The sequence below is a fragment of the Acomys minous genome, assembly GCF_964271855.1.
Source record: "Acomys minous genome assembly, chromosome: 2".
NCBI classification, from domain to species: Eukaryota; Metazoa; Chordata; class Mammalia; order Rodentia; family Muridae; genus Acomys; species Acomys minous.
This window is the reverse complement of record NC_140484.1, coordinates 89,092,977-89,111,248: the sequence shown is the minus strand read 5'-3', so window position 1 is coordinate 89,111,248 and position 18,272 is coordinate 89,092,977. Positions and strand designations below refer to the sequence as shown.

The 18,272-nt window shown below is 49.9% G+C and overlaps 1 protein-coding gene across 15 annotated transcripts in view; it reads right to left on the bottom strand.

Annotated features, from left to right (window-relative positions):
• NAV2 (neuron navigator 2) overlaps positions 1–18,272 on the bottom strand; it is a 367,465-nt gene that overhangs the window by 18,357 nt on the left and 330,836 nt on the right. For all 15 annotated transcript variants that reach the window (XM_084772850.1, XM_084772858.1, XM_084772861.1 and 12 more), the window contains 6 exons: positions 17,185–17,357; positions 10,595–10,748; positions 9,424–9,586; positions 8,471–8,571; positions 5,937–6,032; positions 3,280–3,448 (listed from right to left, as the gene is read on the bottom strand). In XM_084772850.1, the coding sequence (XP_084628976.1) occupies positions 3,280–3,448; positions 5,937–6,032; positions 8,471–8,571; positions 9,424–9,586; positions 10,595–10,748; positions 17,185–17,357 (856 nt within the window). The remainder of the gene's footprint in view (positions 1–3,279; positions 3,449–5,936; positions 6,033–8,470; positions 8,572–9,423; positions 9,587–10,594; positions 10,749–17,184; positions 17,358–18,272) is intronic.

The following is an 18,272-nucleotide window of genomic DNA, read 5'->3' as shown; positions in this document are numbered from 1 at the left end:
CACCATGCTCCCCACCATGAAGAAAATGAACTAAACCTCTGAACTGCCAAACCCAATTACATGTTTTCCTTTATAAGACTCACTGTGGTCATAGCGTCTCTTCACAGCGATAAGACCCTAAGTCCTAAGACATGGACTGATGTGTTTGGTAAAGGAAATTTCAAGGCAGAAGAGCACTCAGGTTAGGGTGTGGTTACTGCTCCCCACGCATATACAGTGAAAAAGAATAGGTGGGGCAGGAGGATAAGAAAAGGGAGTTTGTTGGAGGAAAAGCGCTTGGGTAGTTGAAGTTAAGGTGCTTAAAGAAAATAAGTGGTAGAAAGAAACCTGCTCCACAACAAAACCACAGCAAAGGAACTATAGAAGGCCTTCCCCGTGCACAAACAACTGTCTAGGAAAGCGACTGCAGATTCAGACACCAAGAAACCACTATAACCGCAACTGAAAGGGCAAAGGTCTGTTCCCAGCTGGCAGCAGAACTTGGCAATATTGTCCACATCGTACTGGTCTTGCGGCACGGAATATTTAAGATCGATGAAGCCATGGAGTTTTCTTTCTGGCTCTTGAGAGCTGGCGAGGCTAGGCAACGAACGGCTGAGTCAAAATTTCTGCAAGGAGAATGCCTGAGACGCTACCACATGAAGCTATGAGGGGGAAGATGAAGCTGCTATGGGGACCCTAGGGTGCTGGAGAGACATGGGTCATGAGCTATCTACCAAGGACAGCTTCATGGATGGAATGGAGCTGATGGGGGGGGGGGGCGGGTGGTCAGGAAAGCTGGAGGGGCAGGGCTACCCAAGCCCGTTGCAGCCCAGATGATACCTGATACGCAGCTGTAAGTTTTGGTTCTTCTTCAGTCCAAACCCACACCTCCTCTCCGGAATGGGGATGCTAATACTATGTCATTTGTTTTTACTTTTATAATACTATAACTTGTTTTTAACTTTTTACAGTAGCTCACAGTTTGCCTTGGATCTCAGGTGACACTCAGACTTTGGATTTTTAAACAGGTTTAGAACTATTAAAAAAAAAAACTATGGGGAGTATTCTAGTGTGTAAATATACCAAGGAAATCATGAGATTTACAACAAATGGAAGGAACTAGAAAAGATCATCCTCAGGGAGGTAACCCAAAACCCAGAAACCCACTTATAAGTTGATTTTAGCCATGTGGTACAGGATAACCATACTGCAACTCACAGACCCAAAGAAGAGAAGTAACAAGGAGAGCCCAAGGAGGGATGCTTAAATCTCACTCAAAAGGGGAAACAGAAAAACAGCAGAAGTGGTTGAAGAGAGGAAAGGGTGCACGGAGAGAAATGAAAGTGGAGATCAGACCTGGGGAGAGTGGGGCTGGGAGGGCAGAGTGCCTACAGAGAGAAGAGAAACCATGGGACAGGGGCATCTCTGTGACAAGCTGGAGACTTAAGACAGGGTAAATTTCTAGGAGGATATGGGTGACTCTTAGCTGAGACTCCGAGTAGCAGGGGTCATGAAGACTGAAGAGGACACCCTCTAGCTAGAAAGGACTCCTAGTGGAGGAAGGGGAACATCAACCCACTCACAAAAACTTTGACCCAGAATTTACCCTACGTACAGGATATGCAGGGATAAAGATAGAGCAGAGATTGAGGGAATGTCTAGCCAATGCCTGGCCCAACCTGAGACCCACCACATTGGAGAGAGCCAACCCCAGACACTGTTAACGATACGCTGCTATGCTTGCACACAGGAGCCTAACACAGTTGTTCTCTGAGAGGCTCCACCTGGCAGCGGATTGAAACAGATGCTGAGACTCGTAGCCAAACATTGGGCAAAGCGTAGGGAGTCTTGTGGAAAAGTGGAGGGAAGGATAGAAGCACCTGGAGGAGACAGGAGCTCCACAAGAAGACCAGCAGAGCCAAGCAACCAGGACCCAGAGGGGCCTGCTGACACTGATGCACCAACCAAGGACCATGTGTAGACTGCACCGAGGCCCCCCCTATACGGATATAGCCAATGGGCAGCTCGGGCTTCATGTGGGTTCCCTAGTAAGGGGAACAGGGGCTGTCTCTGACATGGATTCTGTCACCTGCCTGCTTTTTGATCACTTGCCCCTGGCAGGACTGCCTCGCCAAGCCACAAGGCAAAAGAATGCACTCAGTACCAATGCAACTTGATGTGCTGGGGGGGGGGGGTTGGTTGTGGTGGGGCTTTTCTGAGGAGTATGAGAGGGGTAGGGGAAGGAAGGAGGGTGGAACCAGGAAGAGAGGGAAAGAGGGGGCTACGATAGAGATGTAAAGTAAACAAATTAATTAATTTTTTAAAAGTCATTTCCTTTAAAAAAAAAAAAGAAATATTTTTAAAAGATAGATTTATTTATTTCTTATATATTGAGTATTCTGCCTGCACGCCAGAAGAGGGCACCAGATCACATTATAGACGGTTGTGAGCCACCGTGTGGTTGCTAGGAATTGAACTTTGGAAGAACAGTTAAGTGCTCTTAAACTTGAGCCATCTCTCTAGCTCCCCAAAGTCACTTTCATTGAAAACAAAAACAAAAACAAAACTATGGGGATTTTTGAAATCATACTGAAAGCATTTCGCATTAGGAGATGACCATGAGTCCACAGGGACAAGGACTGGAACGATAGGACACATAGAACTCTGGGGCTTGACATGTCCAGGAGACAAGCCTTCGGGAGCTTCGGGTGCATGGGCAAGAGCGATATCATTAAGATGCTTGTGGCAACTTTCCTGTAGCCTACAGTTCATCAGTTTCTACATCTGTAGAATGGGCTCATGCCCAAGGCTGGCTGGCAAGCATCCTTCATGTCTTTGGTAAAGTGCCATCTCAATATGGCAATTAAGGAGTTATTAGTCTCCCATCAACCCAGTCATAAGACTAATGGGACCTTTTGATGTTTAATTTCAGCAATAAACTGAAGCAATTTGTTTCCTGGTGGTGCAATGTGCTTAAATAGGAGTGGTTGTGGTAAAAGTGAGGACAAACAACAACAACAACAACAACAACAACAACAACAACAACAACAACAAACCCACCCACATGCACAGTGCAAAGACACCTATTTTGGCCCCTGACAGCCTTAGCTTCTTCAAGGAGCTGCTTACCCTTTTGGGGGTTTTTCAAGACAGAGTTTCTCTGTGTAACCTTGACTGTTCTGGAATGTGCTCTGTAGACGTGGCTAGCTTTGAACTCAGCCATCTAGCTGCCTCTGCCTGTCCCAAGTGCTAGGATTAAAGGCGAGCGCCACCACTGCTCAGCTGGCAGCCACTTACCTTTGACAGTCACCAAGATGGTGGTGTTCTCCCCGACAAGATAGCCACAAGGGAGGAGCTCGGGGGTCTCCGAGGTGTTGCTGCGCTTGATCTCACCGATGCTGTAACCAAGAACACTGTCTGAATTCAGCCCCAGCTGACTCACCGGGTCCACATGAATGATGTACTCCTGGAAAAAAGAAAACACAAACCCCCATTAGAGAGCTAGCTAAAACCTGCGAGGGACCTCCATTTTCCCCGGGTGACTGGCGGGTGCCCTCTTTTTCTCAGATGTCACCTGAACTGAAATTAAGCCGTGAGACACCCTCAAAACCCAGGCCTCTTAAGGTTTATTTGCTTAGCGGGACAGGAAGGAGAGAGAGAAAAACAAAAAAAAACAAAAAAAACAACAAGAACATGAATGTTTAACCTGGGTGCAGCAAGCATAGAAAGCCAGGCAGCTTTTCCTAAATTTGGCTGGAATCTTAAAGGCACAGGGGTCTGCAAATGGTGCTAGGACATTCACAAAAAGTGACTGGCAGGAAACGTCTTCCCATCCCCCCATGTTGACTCAGAACAAAGATGGAGAGAGCAAAGCAGCTGTGCAGCTCCAAAGTAGTCAAAGGTTTCATTTGCAGAGTACCCCTGTGGCAGTGGCTGTGATGGCTGGTCACCTGGAGACAAGCAGTAGGCATGTCCAGGGGACTTACCGGATTAGGCTACCTTAAACATGGCAGGACTGTTGTGTGGGTCGGGGTCCTGGACTGAATAAAAAAGACAAAGTGTGCTGAGTACCATCACTTATCTCTGCTCCTGACTGTGGGTGCAACATAACCTTGCATTCCTGCTACCATGCCTTCACTGCGTGACAGTTGCTATCTTTTTCTTTTTTTTCTTTTTTCTTTTCCTGTTCATTTTATTTGTTTGTCTTTCAAGACAGGGTTTCTCTGTGTAGCTTTGGCTGTCCTGGATTTGCTTTGTAGACCAGGCTGGCCTTGAATTCACAGAGATTAGCCTGCCTCTGCCTCCTGCGTGCTGGGCCTTATAGGTGCCACCGCACCCAGCTTAGATGGTATCTCTTAAGCAGTGAGCCAAAAAGAAACCGCTCTTTCTTTAAGTCACTTGTATGTGTGCACGTGCACATGTATGTACAGCTGTGTGTGTGTGTCCGTGTCTGTGTGTGTGTGTGTGTGTGTGTGTGTGTGTGTGTGTGTGTGTACAGGACAGAGGATCTCCCCTGGCCATCCTCTTGGCTCTAGTTGCTCACGTTAGGTATCATAGCAAAGAAAAAAGAAAAAACAAAACTAGTTCAGCAACCAGAAGGTCAGTGGTTAGGCTTTAGGCTGAATGGTACCACAGAACAGCTGACATCAGGTTCGCAACCGCCCCCAGTGGTCTCACTCCCTCATTTACTGGGACCCAAAGAGCACACACTGCTGCCTTTCTCACATGCGTACACCTCACATTGCTGAGTGTCGGCCAAGGAGGCAGAACTGGTCTGTTTCAGTCCTTCCTGTCTGGTTTCCATGATGGGAATGTTCTAGTCAGTTAAAAAAAAAAAAAACCTAAAAACTAAATTGGGACCAGGTGTTGGGATGGTTCTAACTCTGGCACTTGGGAGGCAGAGGCAAGTGGATCTCTATAAGGTCCAGGCCAGCCTGATCTACATAGTGAGTTGCAGCCCAACCAGGGCTGCACGAAGACAGTACTGCACAGAACAAAAACAAAACGGAGAGAGCACTGGGTGTTCTTCCGGAGGACCCAAGTTCAGTTCCCTGAACCCACATGGCAGCTCACAACCACCTGTGACTCCAGTTCTAGGGGATCCGATGCCTTCTTCTGGCCTCTGAGGACAGACACTAGACATGGATGTAGGCAACATACTCAGACACATAAAACAAACCATTCAAAACAAACAAACAAACAAACAAACAAAAAAACCAGAAAGAAAGAAAGAAAGAAAGAAAGAAAGAAAGAAAGAAAGAAAGAAAGAAACAACAAACTGAATTTCTCTTGTGTGATGCCATTTGACCCATTAGCAATGTGCTAGCTTAGTCAGGTCTGGCCAGGTGACAGAGTTACATCACTGCTCCACTCCAGGTCCGTGACATCAGGCTGGTGCCCTAACCCAAGTCCTGCTTTATTCAGGAGCTATGATTAATACTTAGTGCTATTGGTTTGCTTTGGGGACAGAAAGGGGGGGGGGGGAAGCTTCTTTCAAATCACCTTGAGCTCTGAGATTCACTTTGGCACTCCCTAGCCATTTCTGATAATGGCAAATACTCACTCCAGTGGTGTGACTATGGTGGCATCCTTGACTGATGGGATGTCACTGTCAGAGATTTCAGCATTGCTATGGGGTGCCAGGCATGTGTGTGCAGACCAAAGGGCTTTAGCCCCAGGTCGGAGACATTAATCATATTGAACAGAACATGACTCTAGGGACACCATTGTGAAATGATGTTTACTAGCTGGCCAGCCATTGCCAAGGACAGACAACAGAGAAAGGCCAGTCACCAGTCTGAACATCCCATCATCCTTCTGTGCCCTGGAGGACCAGGGACAAGAATAAGGGATAAGGAAGAGTGACCAGGCCAGGGAAAGAGTCAGGTTCTGGAAACAAGGCCCGCCCCCCTCCCCAAGGCCAACGCTGGGGCCTTTCTCCTTGAGACACTTACTTTGAACAGCCGTCTAACCACCCCATCGAGCACGTCCCACTTGGTTTTGCCACTAACTCCAATGCAGCCAATAAGGAAGAAGTGTGGTCTGGAGTCCTAAGGGCGAGGAGACATGGGCAGGTGAGAAGCTGCTGGCTGCTTTCTGGCCCGGTTGGGCAGAGGCCTAGGCATATCAGTGCTTCCGAAGGAGAATAAACCCCCATTCCTTCCCACGCCAGGCGAACTTAACTGCCATGCAATAGCCTTACGCCTTGTCTCTGGTTCTGGCAAAACTGCGAACAGCCAGGGAGACTATGATGGCCCCGTTGGAACCTGGAACCATCAATTAAATACATGCCTTGCCCAGGGCATGGATGCCACATCCTAAACTGCGTCCTCTCCAGCTCCTGTCCAGCAGAGCCCCATTTTTAAATCTTGCTAAAGAACTACTCACCTTTGCCAGGAAGCTGCCATGATTCAAATGCCTGGCTCAGAGCTACACTGGACAGACTCAGATGAAACTTTCTCAGCTTACACGTGTCTAGGTTCAGCCGTCTCGTGCTTTATTTAATGAAGCTTGTCGTGTTGTCAGAACCCCCCTACTGCCCGCCCCCCACCTCAGAGAGAATGCTTCTGTCTTTTCCTTTCTTTCTTTCTTTCTTTCTTTCTTTCTTTCTTTCTTATTTCTTTTCTTTTCTTTTCTTTTTTAAAGAACCTCCTGCCTCTGCCTCCCAAGTGCTAGGCACGAGCCCGGCTTCTTCTATTTAAAAACAATATTTATTACTTTCCTTCCATTAAAACTTAAAACAAGTTCCATTTGGAAAATTAGGAAAAATCTGGGAAGATTGCCAAGAACTCGTTTTTCTCCCCCCCACTTCTTGTTCTTCTGCACCCACAGGGACTAACTGATCACATTAGTGAAAAGGAGGCCGAGAAAACATCTCATTCTGCTTGGTTTTTAATATCTCTGCATGCTTGCGAGGATGTAGTTGGGACAGGGGTGGGCCTGGGTGGGGTGCGCAGGAGCGGGAAAGAGCACCCGTCCGGCACTGATAGGGTCTGACGCCACCACGTGCCTGTGGTCTTTGGGTTTCTTAGCTGCACAATGGGGATAGCACTGTGGTCAGTGACCCCCTGGGTGTGCTGCAGTGGCCCAGAACACCAGCATTAGGGGAGACTGCTTAATCCTAAAGGAGCATCAGCTATGACATTGAGAATATTGAGAAGGACAACCAGTCACACATAGGGGTGTCACCCGCCTGCACTGTAAGCATGATGGGAGAAACAATTTCAACCTGACAGGCTGGGCCCCTGTTGACTAGGTTCTTCAGGCTCCGGCCAGGCAGCTCTAGAAACCCCCGGTAAGCCAGCCACACTTTGTTCTGATGGGCACTTTGGTTCCCCAACTGTCTGAAACCATAAGAACACGCTGGCTAGAAATACTAGGAAACGTAACTTCGAAACCTCAAGGGGTCTTCAGGTGGAGACTCCTGTGGCCTTTTCCCACTTTCATGGCCAAGGTCATCCAGAGCACCAAATAGGACTTACTAAAGCCCAGCTCCCCTTGCAGCCCTCCACCTCCAATTCAGAATAGTCTGCGGCAGGCATACATTGAAACGGAAACCATATGGAGGCATCGGCTCCTAAGCCTCGGTGACGCAGAATGCCCCACCCGCCCCACTCTGAGCCCTCTGTGACTCACTCAGCTGAGAGTCTCCTGCCTCCTGTCTCCTAGCTTGGTGAATGCTATGCCTGTAGCCTCTGATGAGGCAGACATGGGCCCCAGGCCAGCTAAGTCCAGTCAGCCTTACTAATAAAATGTGCATGGCTGCCTGGGACAAGCTTCAGAAAAACAGTAAAGCCAGAAGAGACACTTCAGAGAGTGCTAGCGTTTACGAGTGCTGAAAGTACAGAAAAATACAACATGAGCTTTTTTTTTTTTTAAAGCAAGCTCTAGCAACCTGTTAAACAAAGAAAAGAAGTGCTCTTTGCTAGCTTTACATCAAAGGACAGTCAAGGTGTGTGGGCACAGGAAGGACCGCCAAGGATTGTGGTTACAAGCACTGCTAGGAACTGTTGAGTATGGGAGGGACCGCCAAGGACTGTGGGTACCAGAGTCACCACTCAGCAGAGCTTTCACTTTCCGTGTTTTCAGAACATTGTCATAGAGTACCCTGTTTTGCCTTTTTTGTTGTTCATTTTATACTGTGGTGCTCAGGCATGGAACCCAGGGCCTCGCAAACACGAGGCCACTGAGTTACATCCCCAAGCTCACCTTATTAATCTCTAACAGTATCTAACTTACACATTAAGCTCTAGCATGTATGCTCACGTATAGTAAGTATAACACAGCACACTCTGGGTCCAGTATACTCTACCATTTCAGCATCCCCTGGGTCTTGCAATGGTGTCCCCTGTGAGTAAGGGAGACTATGATATCAAGAAGGGTGTTGTTAGTATTTCCCCGGCGCCTTAGGTTTCCAGTTGAGTCGCTAAGCTAGACCGTGTCTACCTGGGGGAAAGGACAGGTGAGCAGGGCGGGGGATCCGACTAACCTCCTTCCACTCCATTGCCTCCTGAAAGCTGACAACTATCTTAACATGCCTGCCTCCTTCCTTCCGAGCCGAGCATTCACCAGTGTCATCCAGCAACACGTCTGCGAATGGAAAACATCAACAGCCTTAGGCACGCGGGGGACAGCAAAGCTGCTTTCCCGGACACCTCTGCCGCCGTGTGGGGCACAGCAGCAGGGCAAAGCAGGTGTCAGGGTGCAGGGGAGGTGGGGGGAGGGGACAGGGAAGGGCAGGATGGATAATGGAATCACAGAAACCAATGGCAGGGAAGACCAGGGAGCCAGCAGGCTGACGGATGCATCTTGCCGGATGGAAGTGCGAGGGAGAATCAACCAAACGACAGCAACAGTAGCATCATGGGTGAAAAAAAATAAATAAAATAAAAGCGTCAGCCTTGAAATGCTCACAAAGAAAACTCAAGGTGCATTCTGAGATGATGTGGCCAGCCTGGAGTCTACCCCAACAGCCAGAAGGCTGAAGGCCAAGAGACGACGTGGCCTCTGTAGGACCTGCTGCCGAGAGGTACACGAGCATTGGGCCTGCAGGTCAACTTCTTAACATGGGTTGAGCAGAACTCAGCGTGGTGGGCAAGGAGGAAACCCGAGCTCATGGTCTGAAGAATTTGGGGGTGCTGGAGCAAAAGCATGGAATACTCTAATGGCTGGGCTCATGTTGGTAGCAGATGCACACCCAGACACACACACCCCAAGTGCACACACACCTGCTACCTCTGTGGACCTGCTCATCCTGGAGACTAGAGTGCAAGCTGCAGGCCTCCGTCTGCCTTGGTCCCATGAGTCACTCACCCAGACTTATAGGCTCAGCTTGTCCCCAGCCCGTGAGCCACTCAGTACATGTTCTGTCCCGGGTCCCATGAACCGCTTTGTCCAGGCTGGTGGCCTTGACCAGACACCCCCGGCCTGTTAGCCACTCACCTAGACTGGTGGACTCTGTGAGGTTCAGGCTGTGCTGTGAGAGACCTAGGGACTGCCTTGGGGAAGCAGAGATGGACACCTGGGACGGGGCCCGACTGCAGCCGCTGCCTTGAGACTCAGACTTCAGGCGGTCATTCTCAGCTTTCAGCTTCTCAATTTCACTCTAGAGCAAGGGAGAAACTGACTCGTTAGATGCACATAATGAACGGAACACGCCTTTTCTGGAGAGGAAGAAGCTGGAAGTTTCCAGCAGGAACTAGGTAGCTAGACCAGCAGAAGTCAGGAACGCCCTTGGGGAAACTGGACAACGCCATTCAAAGCTCTGGCAGGGCTGGTCCCTTCCTCATGGAGAACTGGTCTTTAGCAGTGTTTAGAAGGTGCCTTTCCCAGGGTCTGCTGCCTGAGTGGCCAGTGTAAGAGTCTTGCAACCAAGGAGGCTTAATAACTCGGGGGTGTGGTAGATTCCTCAGTTCCAGGGTATCTCAAAGCTTTGAGGAGCTGTTTCCTTTGTGACTCTGAGAAGCAGACAGCATATTTCCCGAGCATGCCGATGATAGCGTTTTTTCCCTCCCAGGAGCCCCTCAGAGATAGGTATTCCAGGGAACACTCTAGGGATGCTGCTCTCTGGTGAGGTCCCATTTAGTACCATGCATAGGCATCTTTCATTCATTCTACAGTGGTCTCTAAAGAACCCAATGCATGCAAAGCTGTGATGCAAAACGCAGCTCACAAGCCTGGAATGCATTCACTCCGCAGCAGACAGAGGTGCTTGCAAGAACCAATCTGTAGCCACCTTCAAAGGACGCCACTGTGTGACATGAGAAAGTCTGGGATGAGGCTCAGGCTGAGCCTTGGAGAAAATGGTCCAGTTTGGATAGACAGAGGATACTAAAGGGAAGAAACAACACGAAACGGACTGTAGGGACACAAAGCCAGTCATCCTAGCTCTCAACGATCAGTGTGTGAAAAGTGGGGCTTGAAGGCCAGGTGTAGGGGACCACCTTTGAAGGAAGAGGCAGTGTGGAGTCACACAAGGTCTGATGTGAAAAGACTCTAGAGAGAGAGGCCGGGGGCGGGGTGGGGAGGAGCGAGGGCCAGCACACGGGCACATACCCTTCACCCTGGCCTGCCACTCTGCAGCCTCCTGGGGCTCTGTTCACCGTGCACTCACCTGCATCCTGTTCATGGCCTCTCGGAGCTGGTCCAACTGGTGAGCGGAGCTGAGCGCTTCCAGGCGGATGTCTGTCAGCTTCATCTCCTTGTCTCGCAGCTCGTTTCGCAGCTGCATGACAGCTTCAGCCTCGCTGTCTGTACACTCGGAAATTCTAGGGAGAGAGGACGTTGCTGAGAAAAAAAGACGAAACAAAAAACAAAAAACACCAGCCCTGGGTTCCTTCACTTAGTCCCCTCAGAGAGTGGTCCACTCGGTGGTCCGTGTGAGGTCAACCATTACTCAGTGTCCAGCACTATCATAAATGGCCAGCCCTTCCTCCAGCACGCCCCGCTTCCTCACGAGGACCACAGCCAAAGCATCCAAAAGACAGACTTCATTCTTCTGCCTAGGTAGAGCAGTGGCCACCAGAAGGACTCTCTCTGCTGTATCATTCTCCAACATTGTAGGAACAGCGGTGGGTGGGAACTGGTAGGCGGGAGCAGTTACCTTACTTTGGGGTTTGGGCACTTCCCGGGGCAGATAGAGCCAGCCTCAACCCTCTCAGAAGTGAGGTGATAGTCAAGATCAGAAACTTTAAGAGCCAAGGGTAAAGTGTTTCTTGGTTGGCCAAATTGGGGGGGGGGGGAGAGAGAGAGAGAGGGAGAAGATCTAAATACATGAGTAGGCGGAGTTAATCTGATTTTTCATTTGATTCTGAAAGCTCTTTGACGTGTCTAGAAAGAGCTGCTGTTAGTGCTCTGTGTCCCACCTGCTTCTTACGCTTATTCTTACTATAAGAAGACATTGGATTTGGAGAGCAAGATCCAAGGGAATGAAGTGACATGGAGCCACTGCTGCGCCTGCGGGCCATGACTGTGGCCAGCTGTCTCTCATCACAGCCAAGTGTGGCTACTCTGCTCAAAAGAAAGCAAGGCAGGGCTCCTTTGCTCAGTTACAGGGCCTTTGTAGTCAAGTCAGTATGAGGTGGAAGGCTTTAAAAGCCATGGTAAGTTGCAGCCATTGGGAGGGACAGTGCTACTAAAATATTGTTCTGTGGTTTCTAAAGGCTATTGAGTGATTGGGCATGATTTCGATTGAAGATGGAAGAGAAAAAAAAAAAAAACTCAGAAAAACCAAAACTCCAAATCCATCCCTAAGGTACCAAGTTTCAGAGCTGGAGCTGATGGTTGCCTGGAGAGACTGAGTGCCCGGTTTAGGAGGTGGTGGCTGTGGCAGCTCACTCCTCAAGAGTCGGGTGCTGGCTTAGAGGCCACACAAAACCTACACATGAAGTTGGCTGAGGGCCCAACCTCAGCCGCTAGCAGAAGACTTTCAGAGAGATGTGAACACTCAGAAAGACTTGTCTTCCCAGGGCTGTTTAACTGACCTGATGTGAACTCCTTCTAAGTGACAAAACCACTTCCTACTTTTTAAAAAGTTACCAACCACGCAAGCTGGGAGGGAGGTGCATGCCTGGAATCTTAGGTCGCTGAAGCAGGAGGATTACAAGTTCAAGGCTTGTTTGGATACAGAGTAAGACCCTGTCTTTAAGAAAAAAAGTTACTAACAAGCAAGGAAGCAGTATCTTCTTGAACTAAACACACAGAAACACATAAGAATTCTCCAGAATGTTATCGTCCCTTCTGAATCTGTGAGAGGGCAAAGGTCTAGGAACTCACAATCAAAAGGACCCCATCCCCAGGCTCTCTGTGCTCAGAGTAGCTGTAGGGCTGAACTACAGGGCCATGCTTTCAGTTTAAGAGGTATGCTGTAATCCAAGTCTTGCTGAGAATGTGGGGTCTGCTCCAGACCTGGCTGCAAGCTTTGGGTCTGTTTCTTGGTCTACTTGGAACTCCATTCCAGGTGTCTCCCAAAGGCTCTCCCAGCATCGGCTGTGTGACTAGACACCTGTGTGCCTTGTGAAGCCTGTCCAGCCAGGCACTCCACAAAAGGGGCAAGACGCCTGTCCACTCCCAAACTCACCCCAATATATCATCTCAAAGCCTGGAGGTAGGGCTTCGGGGAGGCAACTAGCACTAGTGAGGTCACGAGAGTGTGGCCCAGTGACTGAATGAGTGGCTTTACAACAGAAGAAAAATGGCCCTAAGCGAACGGGCTTGCTCTGGCCAGCGGTACAAAGCTCCCCGGCCCCTCACCGTGCCATGAACCATTCAAAGATGTGCAGCAGGACTGGCATGTGGACCTGAACTTTGAGCTAAATGCATGTCTAGTCTATAAGTCACCTGATCTATTCTGCAGTCACAGCCACAGAAAACTGTAAGATGAAAAGGGAAGAACACTGTGCCATCTTTTCACCCACGTTCCTTCCCTGACAGGCCTTCTGCTTGGCCCCAGTTTCTTTAGGACTAAACTGTTCTCACATCCTGTGAGTGTCCACTCACACCAGCCCACCCACAGCAGGCAGGCAGCAGTGTTTTCTGGAGGTATCTGAAGCTTATTATTTGATTACCATAAACACTGCCACAATTCCAATTTCTAAAGTGGGGAGAATGAGGCACAGAGCCATCATCATGCCCAAAGTCACACTATTTAAGCATGGCAATCCGGGATGAAATCTGAGGAGGGGGGGTGCTTAACTCTAGGCTCCTAGCCTATACCTCGAAGGCAACCAAAGTCTACTTTTCTACTTCAGAGGCCATGAATAAGGTGACTTGATGTATCTTCCCCCCCCCCCCCACCAACTCCTAGCACACTATTCGATCATCTCCCTCTGTCTTTCCAGAAGTGGGGATGGTGGCATACCCAATTTTAAATGCCTGGAGTGTGGGAAATGTGGCCTCCCCACAGCTGCCGTTACCCTTCACCCACAGAGGAGGGATTTCTCCAAGTCTAACCCCTTTGCCTTTGGCTTCATCTTTGAACTCTCTTCTCAAATCTCCATTTGCACATTTTTTTTTTTAAACAAACCTTTCAAGGTTCGGAATAAGTATTTGCCCTCAGCCCACCCTTTGGAAACCTAGACCCAAAACAAATATCTCCACTGTCCACGGAGGCTGTGGAATGTAAGAAAAGGCCTGAGGAGCCAAGAGCCGGCCCTGCCCCATCCCTATGGGGACAGTGGTTTGGAAGGCCGTGTCTTGCTCCTCTCTTGTTTGATGCTGCAGCTTTGCTGCCTCTCTGATGGGCCACCCAGTGGCCTGTGGCTGGGTTTCTATTTCCTCTCTCATGCAGTTCTTCCCTGTGCTCCTGGGTTTCCTCCCACACCACTGGCCTCTTTTTCTTCCTGAACTTTGAACATCAACACATCAGAGCTGATCCTGGTCCTCTGCTCTCCGAGAGCTTCTATTTTTCCCAGATGTACACACACAGGAGCTCCAGGTTAGCTGATGCCTTCATATGAGCATCTCCTGGGTGTCTTACACATCTCTTGACTCAAGGGGAAGCCCAAAGCTGACACCAGCTGTGGTTTGAATGTGAAATGCCCCCACAGGCTCTTGTGTTTTAACACTTGGTTCCCACCTGGGGTTGCAGTCTGGGAAAGCGAGGGCTTTATTGGAGGGTGTGGCCACTGGCAGTGGGCCTTGAGGCTGTACAACTCAGCCCCTACTTCCTGTCCACTCTTTGCTTCCTGACTGTGGATGCAATGTGACCAGCCACCTCCTGCTCCCACTGCCACGCCTTCCTCACGGTGATGAACTGTACCCACCACCACAGAGCTGGGGTAGGATGAGGGACAAGAACTAAAACCTGAAAAAAAATCACTACATCAGATGGATAGGCACAACGGTAACTAACAAAGCAGAGGGCGTGGCTGGCGGTGGGTGTTACTCTATGCATGGTAGACAGGCCAGGCCTCATGGATAAGGTCGCCTTGATCAGAAAGCTGAGGAATAACTACCCAGAAGAGCCCGTTGGGCAGCAGCAGCAAAGGCTTTGCGGAGAGGGGTGTGACCGAAGGGTTCAAAGGACAGAGCAGGTGAGGCATGGGAAATGCTGCTTCCGTGAGCTCCCTCCACTCCCGATGCCCTACATTGCCTTCCACAGAACTCGCAGTCTGTCTCCTCTTTCTGCGCCTTGCTATCACACACGAAATCACATGTGGCTATGCTCTGATTTCAGAACTCTGTGCCACAGCTCCGCCTATCCAGCCTCAGCCCACTGAGCTGTCCCTTGGCCATCCTCCGCCAAGCACGCTACCCCTCCTCGCCTGCAGACTTACCAGCCCATTTCCTCATCGGGCTTCGTGTACTACTGATTTCATGGGAAGGCAGTCTTGTTCAGCATGAGGTTGATCTGCCATCACCAAAGCCCATTTCCTTCTTTGCTTGTTCCCTAGCCAGGCAGTACATACAGCCTTGGGTTCCAGACAGTGGACTTTGGCAGCAGCGGAAGGGTGCCTCCTGCAGGCCTGGCCCACAAGACCCTCCCCTCAGGACCTTGCACACATACCTGTCTCCTGACCAGGCTGCACGCAGCACTACTGAGCAGAAGCTCCTGGTCAGGGCAGGCCACCTGCTGAGGAGGATGTTCTTGACCAGGTGTGGGGTGAACCAAGAAGGCAGAAGCTACTGAGCTTCAAAGATCAGGTTTGTCACAGAAGCTCATGTTTCTGACCAGAACTAAGCAGCGGCTCCTTCTGTTACCAAGCTCTGCTGACATGTCACACTCAGAGGGGAGCCTCCCCTGACCACCCCCATGTAAAGTGGCTACATTCATTCTTAGAATTAACCCTTGGGACAGACTGCCTGGCTTTTCTAGGCTTCTCTGACTTCAGAATTCTCTACTTAGTGTCTGCTCATCCCACAGTAGCTAGGATCAAGCCAAGAAGGAATTCTAAATATCTGGGACACTGTTATAACAGAATCAGGAATGGCTCCTGGTATGAGTGGGGGGCGGGTAGGGAGTAGGGGGCATTGGGAGTGGAATAAACTGTATTATTTCATGTGCGGATATATGTCACAGACCATGGTCCCCCTGTGGTGGGCATCGGGCAAACGTGGCCTTAGTCCCTAAGGAATGTCGGACTCGATGGCCTGTTCTTACAGACCATTGTACACCAAGTTCATATCCAGGACTTAAGAGTGGACAGTGGGCTTCCTCTTCGCTGGTCAGGCAACTGCTAAGCCAAGCTACTTGGCGATGGATGGTGGAAGACCTGTCCTGTCTTTACATCTTGGGGATCCCATGGGTCATGTGAGAGGGGCTCACACTCTCAACTGTTCAAGAGAATCCAGCAAGGGAAAGGAAACACAGATGGTCAGCCGGGCCAGCTCTCTCCTAACCCTTCCCACTGGACTCCTCCCAGAAGAAGAGGAAGAGATCTCCATGGAGACCCTTTGTTTTACTGCGGGGCATTCGAAGACGCAGATTAATGTATGTGCTGTCTTCTCCCTCCCATCTTCTACGTACTCTGTGCGCATTTCTCGCCACCAGTGCTAAGCACCTGGCCAGGGCTAGGGATACAGGCCACGGCCCTCATGAGGCTGCTGGATTAAGCAGACTTAGGGTCCACTCCATAGATGTGGCCTCCTGGGAATGAAGGATGGGAGGCAGAGGCCTTTCAATGCACAGGATCTACTTGCCTCCCTCAAGAATCTCTGGAGGGCATACACAGACCTCCACTGTAACCAAGAGAGAAACTGAAGTGTTCATGACAAATCTTGTCCTCTCCCTGATGTTCTCTCAGTGGCTTCTCTTCCTCTGGGTCTTCTCTTCCACACTGTCTCATCTTACTGATAGCAACTCTCTCTCCACAGACTGCTTTTATTTGTCTCTTCACCAGTCACCACTGACCTACTGTAAATGCTCATAGGGGAGGCTTTCTCTGTGCTACAGGAAGTCAACTGTGTGAGGTTCTGAGCTAATACTCATGACCCCATTGGCTACTCCAAGCTATTTCTGCTCTAGGCTCTATGAGCCTTGTGCTCGTCGGTAAGGCACATGACTGCCTCCCTACATCCGACTGGAGGGATGAAGGGCCGGCACAAAGTGACAGTCACCGGGGAGGATAGAGCCATGGCACATGGCTCTTCTCTATGTAACTAACGGCACCTCCACGCCTCAACAAACCAGCTGTGACTCCAAAGGGAGCAGCACTAAGTGCCACCTGTCCTGAACTCCCCAAGGGGTGGCTCTTGGGGTGAATCACTATATGAGACCCAAAATCCTTTTGCTTTTTTGAGCTCTACCTTCAGGAAAAAAAAATAAAAACCAAAACAAAATCAATACCAGAATTTAACCAAAGAAAAAATGTACAATCTGAGTACCTTACCCCAGAGAAGACAGAATGTTAGTAAAATCTGCCGATACTCACACAACCTTGTATCAAAATGGTGGCATGTTGCAGCATTTACCCCACATAACCCTCAGCGTGGGATAAGGCGACAATAGCCATCACTGAGTGGATGTGTAAGGAGAAGTTAAAACAGCCTGCTGGTGGGCAGCTGCTAATTATGAACAAGGACACACCCTGAGAAACCTCAGATTTCCATCTCTCACAGCCTCTCCAGTCTGAGGCATTAGACGAACATGCAAAGGCTACTAAAGCAAAGCCCTGGGGGAGCAGGGCCACATTGCATGACGGGACTCCCAGCTTGAGAGGGAGTTCTTAGGAACCAAAGGTATTATTGTCTGTTAGCGAGACTCACAGAGAACTCGAGTGGGCGTTCCTCAGCAGCGGGGTAGAGCCTGTGGATCCGTTGTGTGGCAGTTTTGGTGAGGAAGGCAATGAAGAATCTGTCATCTCTTCGATGTCTGAGTGGGAGGACGCTGACTTGGGGGACTTCTTCTTCCCAAACGCTTGCTTGAAGGAGCTGCGCAACTGAATACAGGAGATGGTCAGCCTGGTAGAGGTGAGGCCCCGAGGAGAGGCATGCTTACAGAAGAGCAATTCACTGGACCACACTGCCCCCATCAATGGCAAAGGCACCCAACAGCTCTGTGGAATCAGTGCATTCGGGGGGAAGGGGGCGTTATCTGGCATTGACAGCTCAGGATGGGCCTGTGGGGGACGGGGGGGAGGAGGAGGGCGTTCCATGCCTACTCTTCGTTCCCAAATAGATGCCAACAGCAAGACAGAGCCTGGCTCAGCGGGTGCGTGTGGGAAGATGAGGTTACACAGCAACAAAGCAGGATGCTTGGATGTGGGGACAGATGCGGATGAGGTTAGTCATGACAATGGATGGGTTAGCTTGGTATCTCATATCAAACTTGGGCTCGCTTACCTCATTGACCTGCCAGAGGAAAATGCAAGCAAAAACAGGGAAGGGGAAGGAAAAAAAGACAAAATTTTTTTAACAGAGAAAGCCAGTGACAGAGAAAGCTCAGGACTTCTCAGATGCAATACGGATCGTAATAAAACACCACACTGAGGCTTCTGGTGGGGGTGGGGTTCTCAAACAGCATGGGTTGGGATGAGGGGGCAGGGCATCTTCTTTCATCATGAAAGGAAGGGAAGAACAAAGCTGAGGGGTTCCCTACAGCAGGGACTCTTGCAGCTTCTCTGCACCTGTAACGGCTTCCCCCGCTTTCCTGTGTATCTCGTTATTTCCCTGCCTCGTGTCGATCACCTCTTATGTCTGAGCAGCAGCGGGAATGTACCAGATCTTATTTCCTCAGTGATGGAGGACTGACATCTATCTGCACCGGCCCCTGGAGTCTGTGCAGCTCTCTTCGGCATCCACTTAGGGGGTGTCCCTGTTCTGCTGCCATGAGGAACATAATCTAACAAGCACAC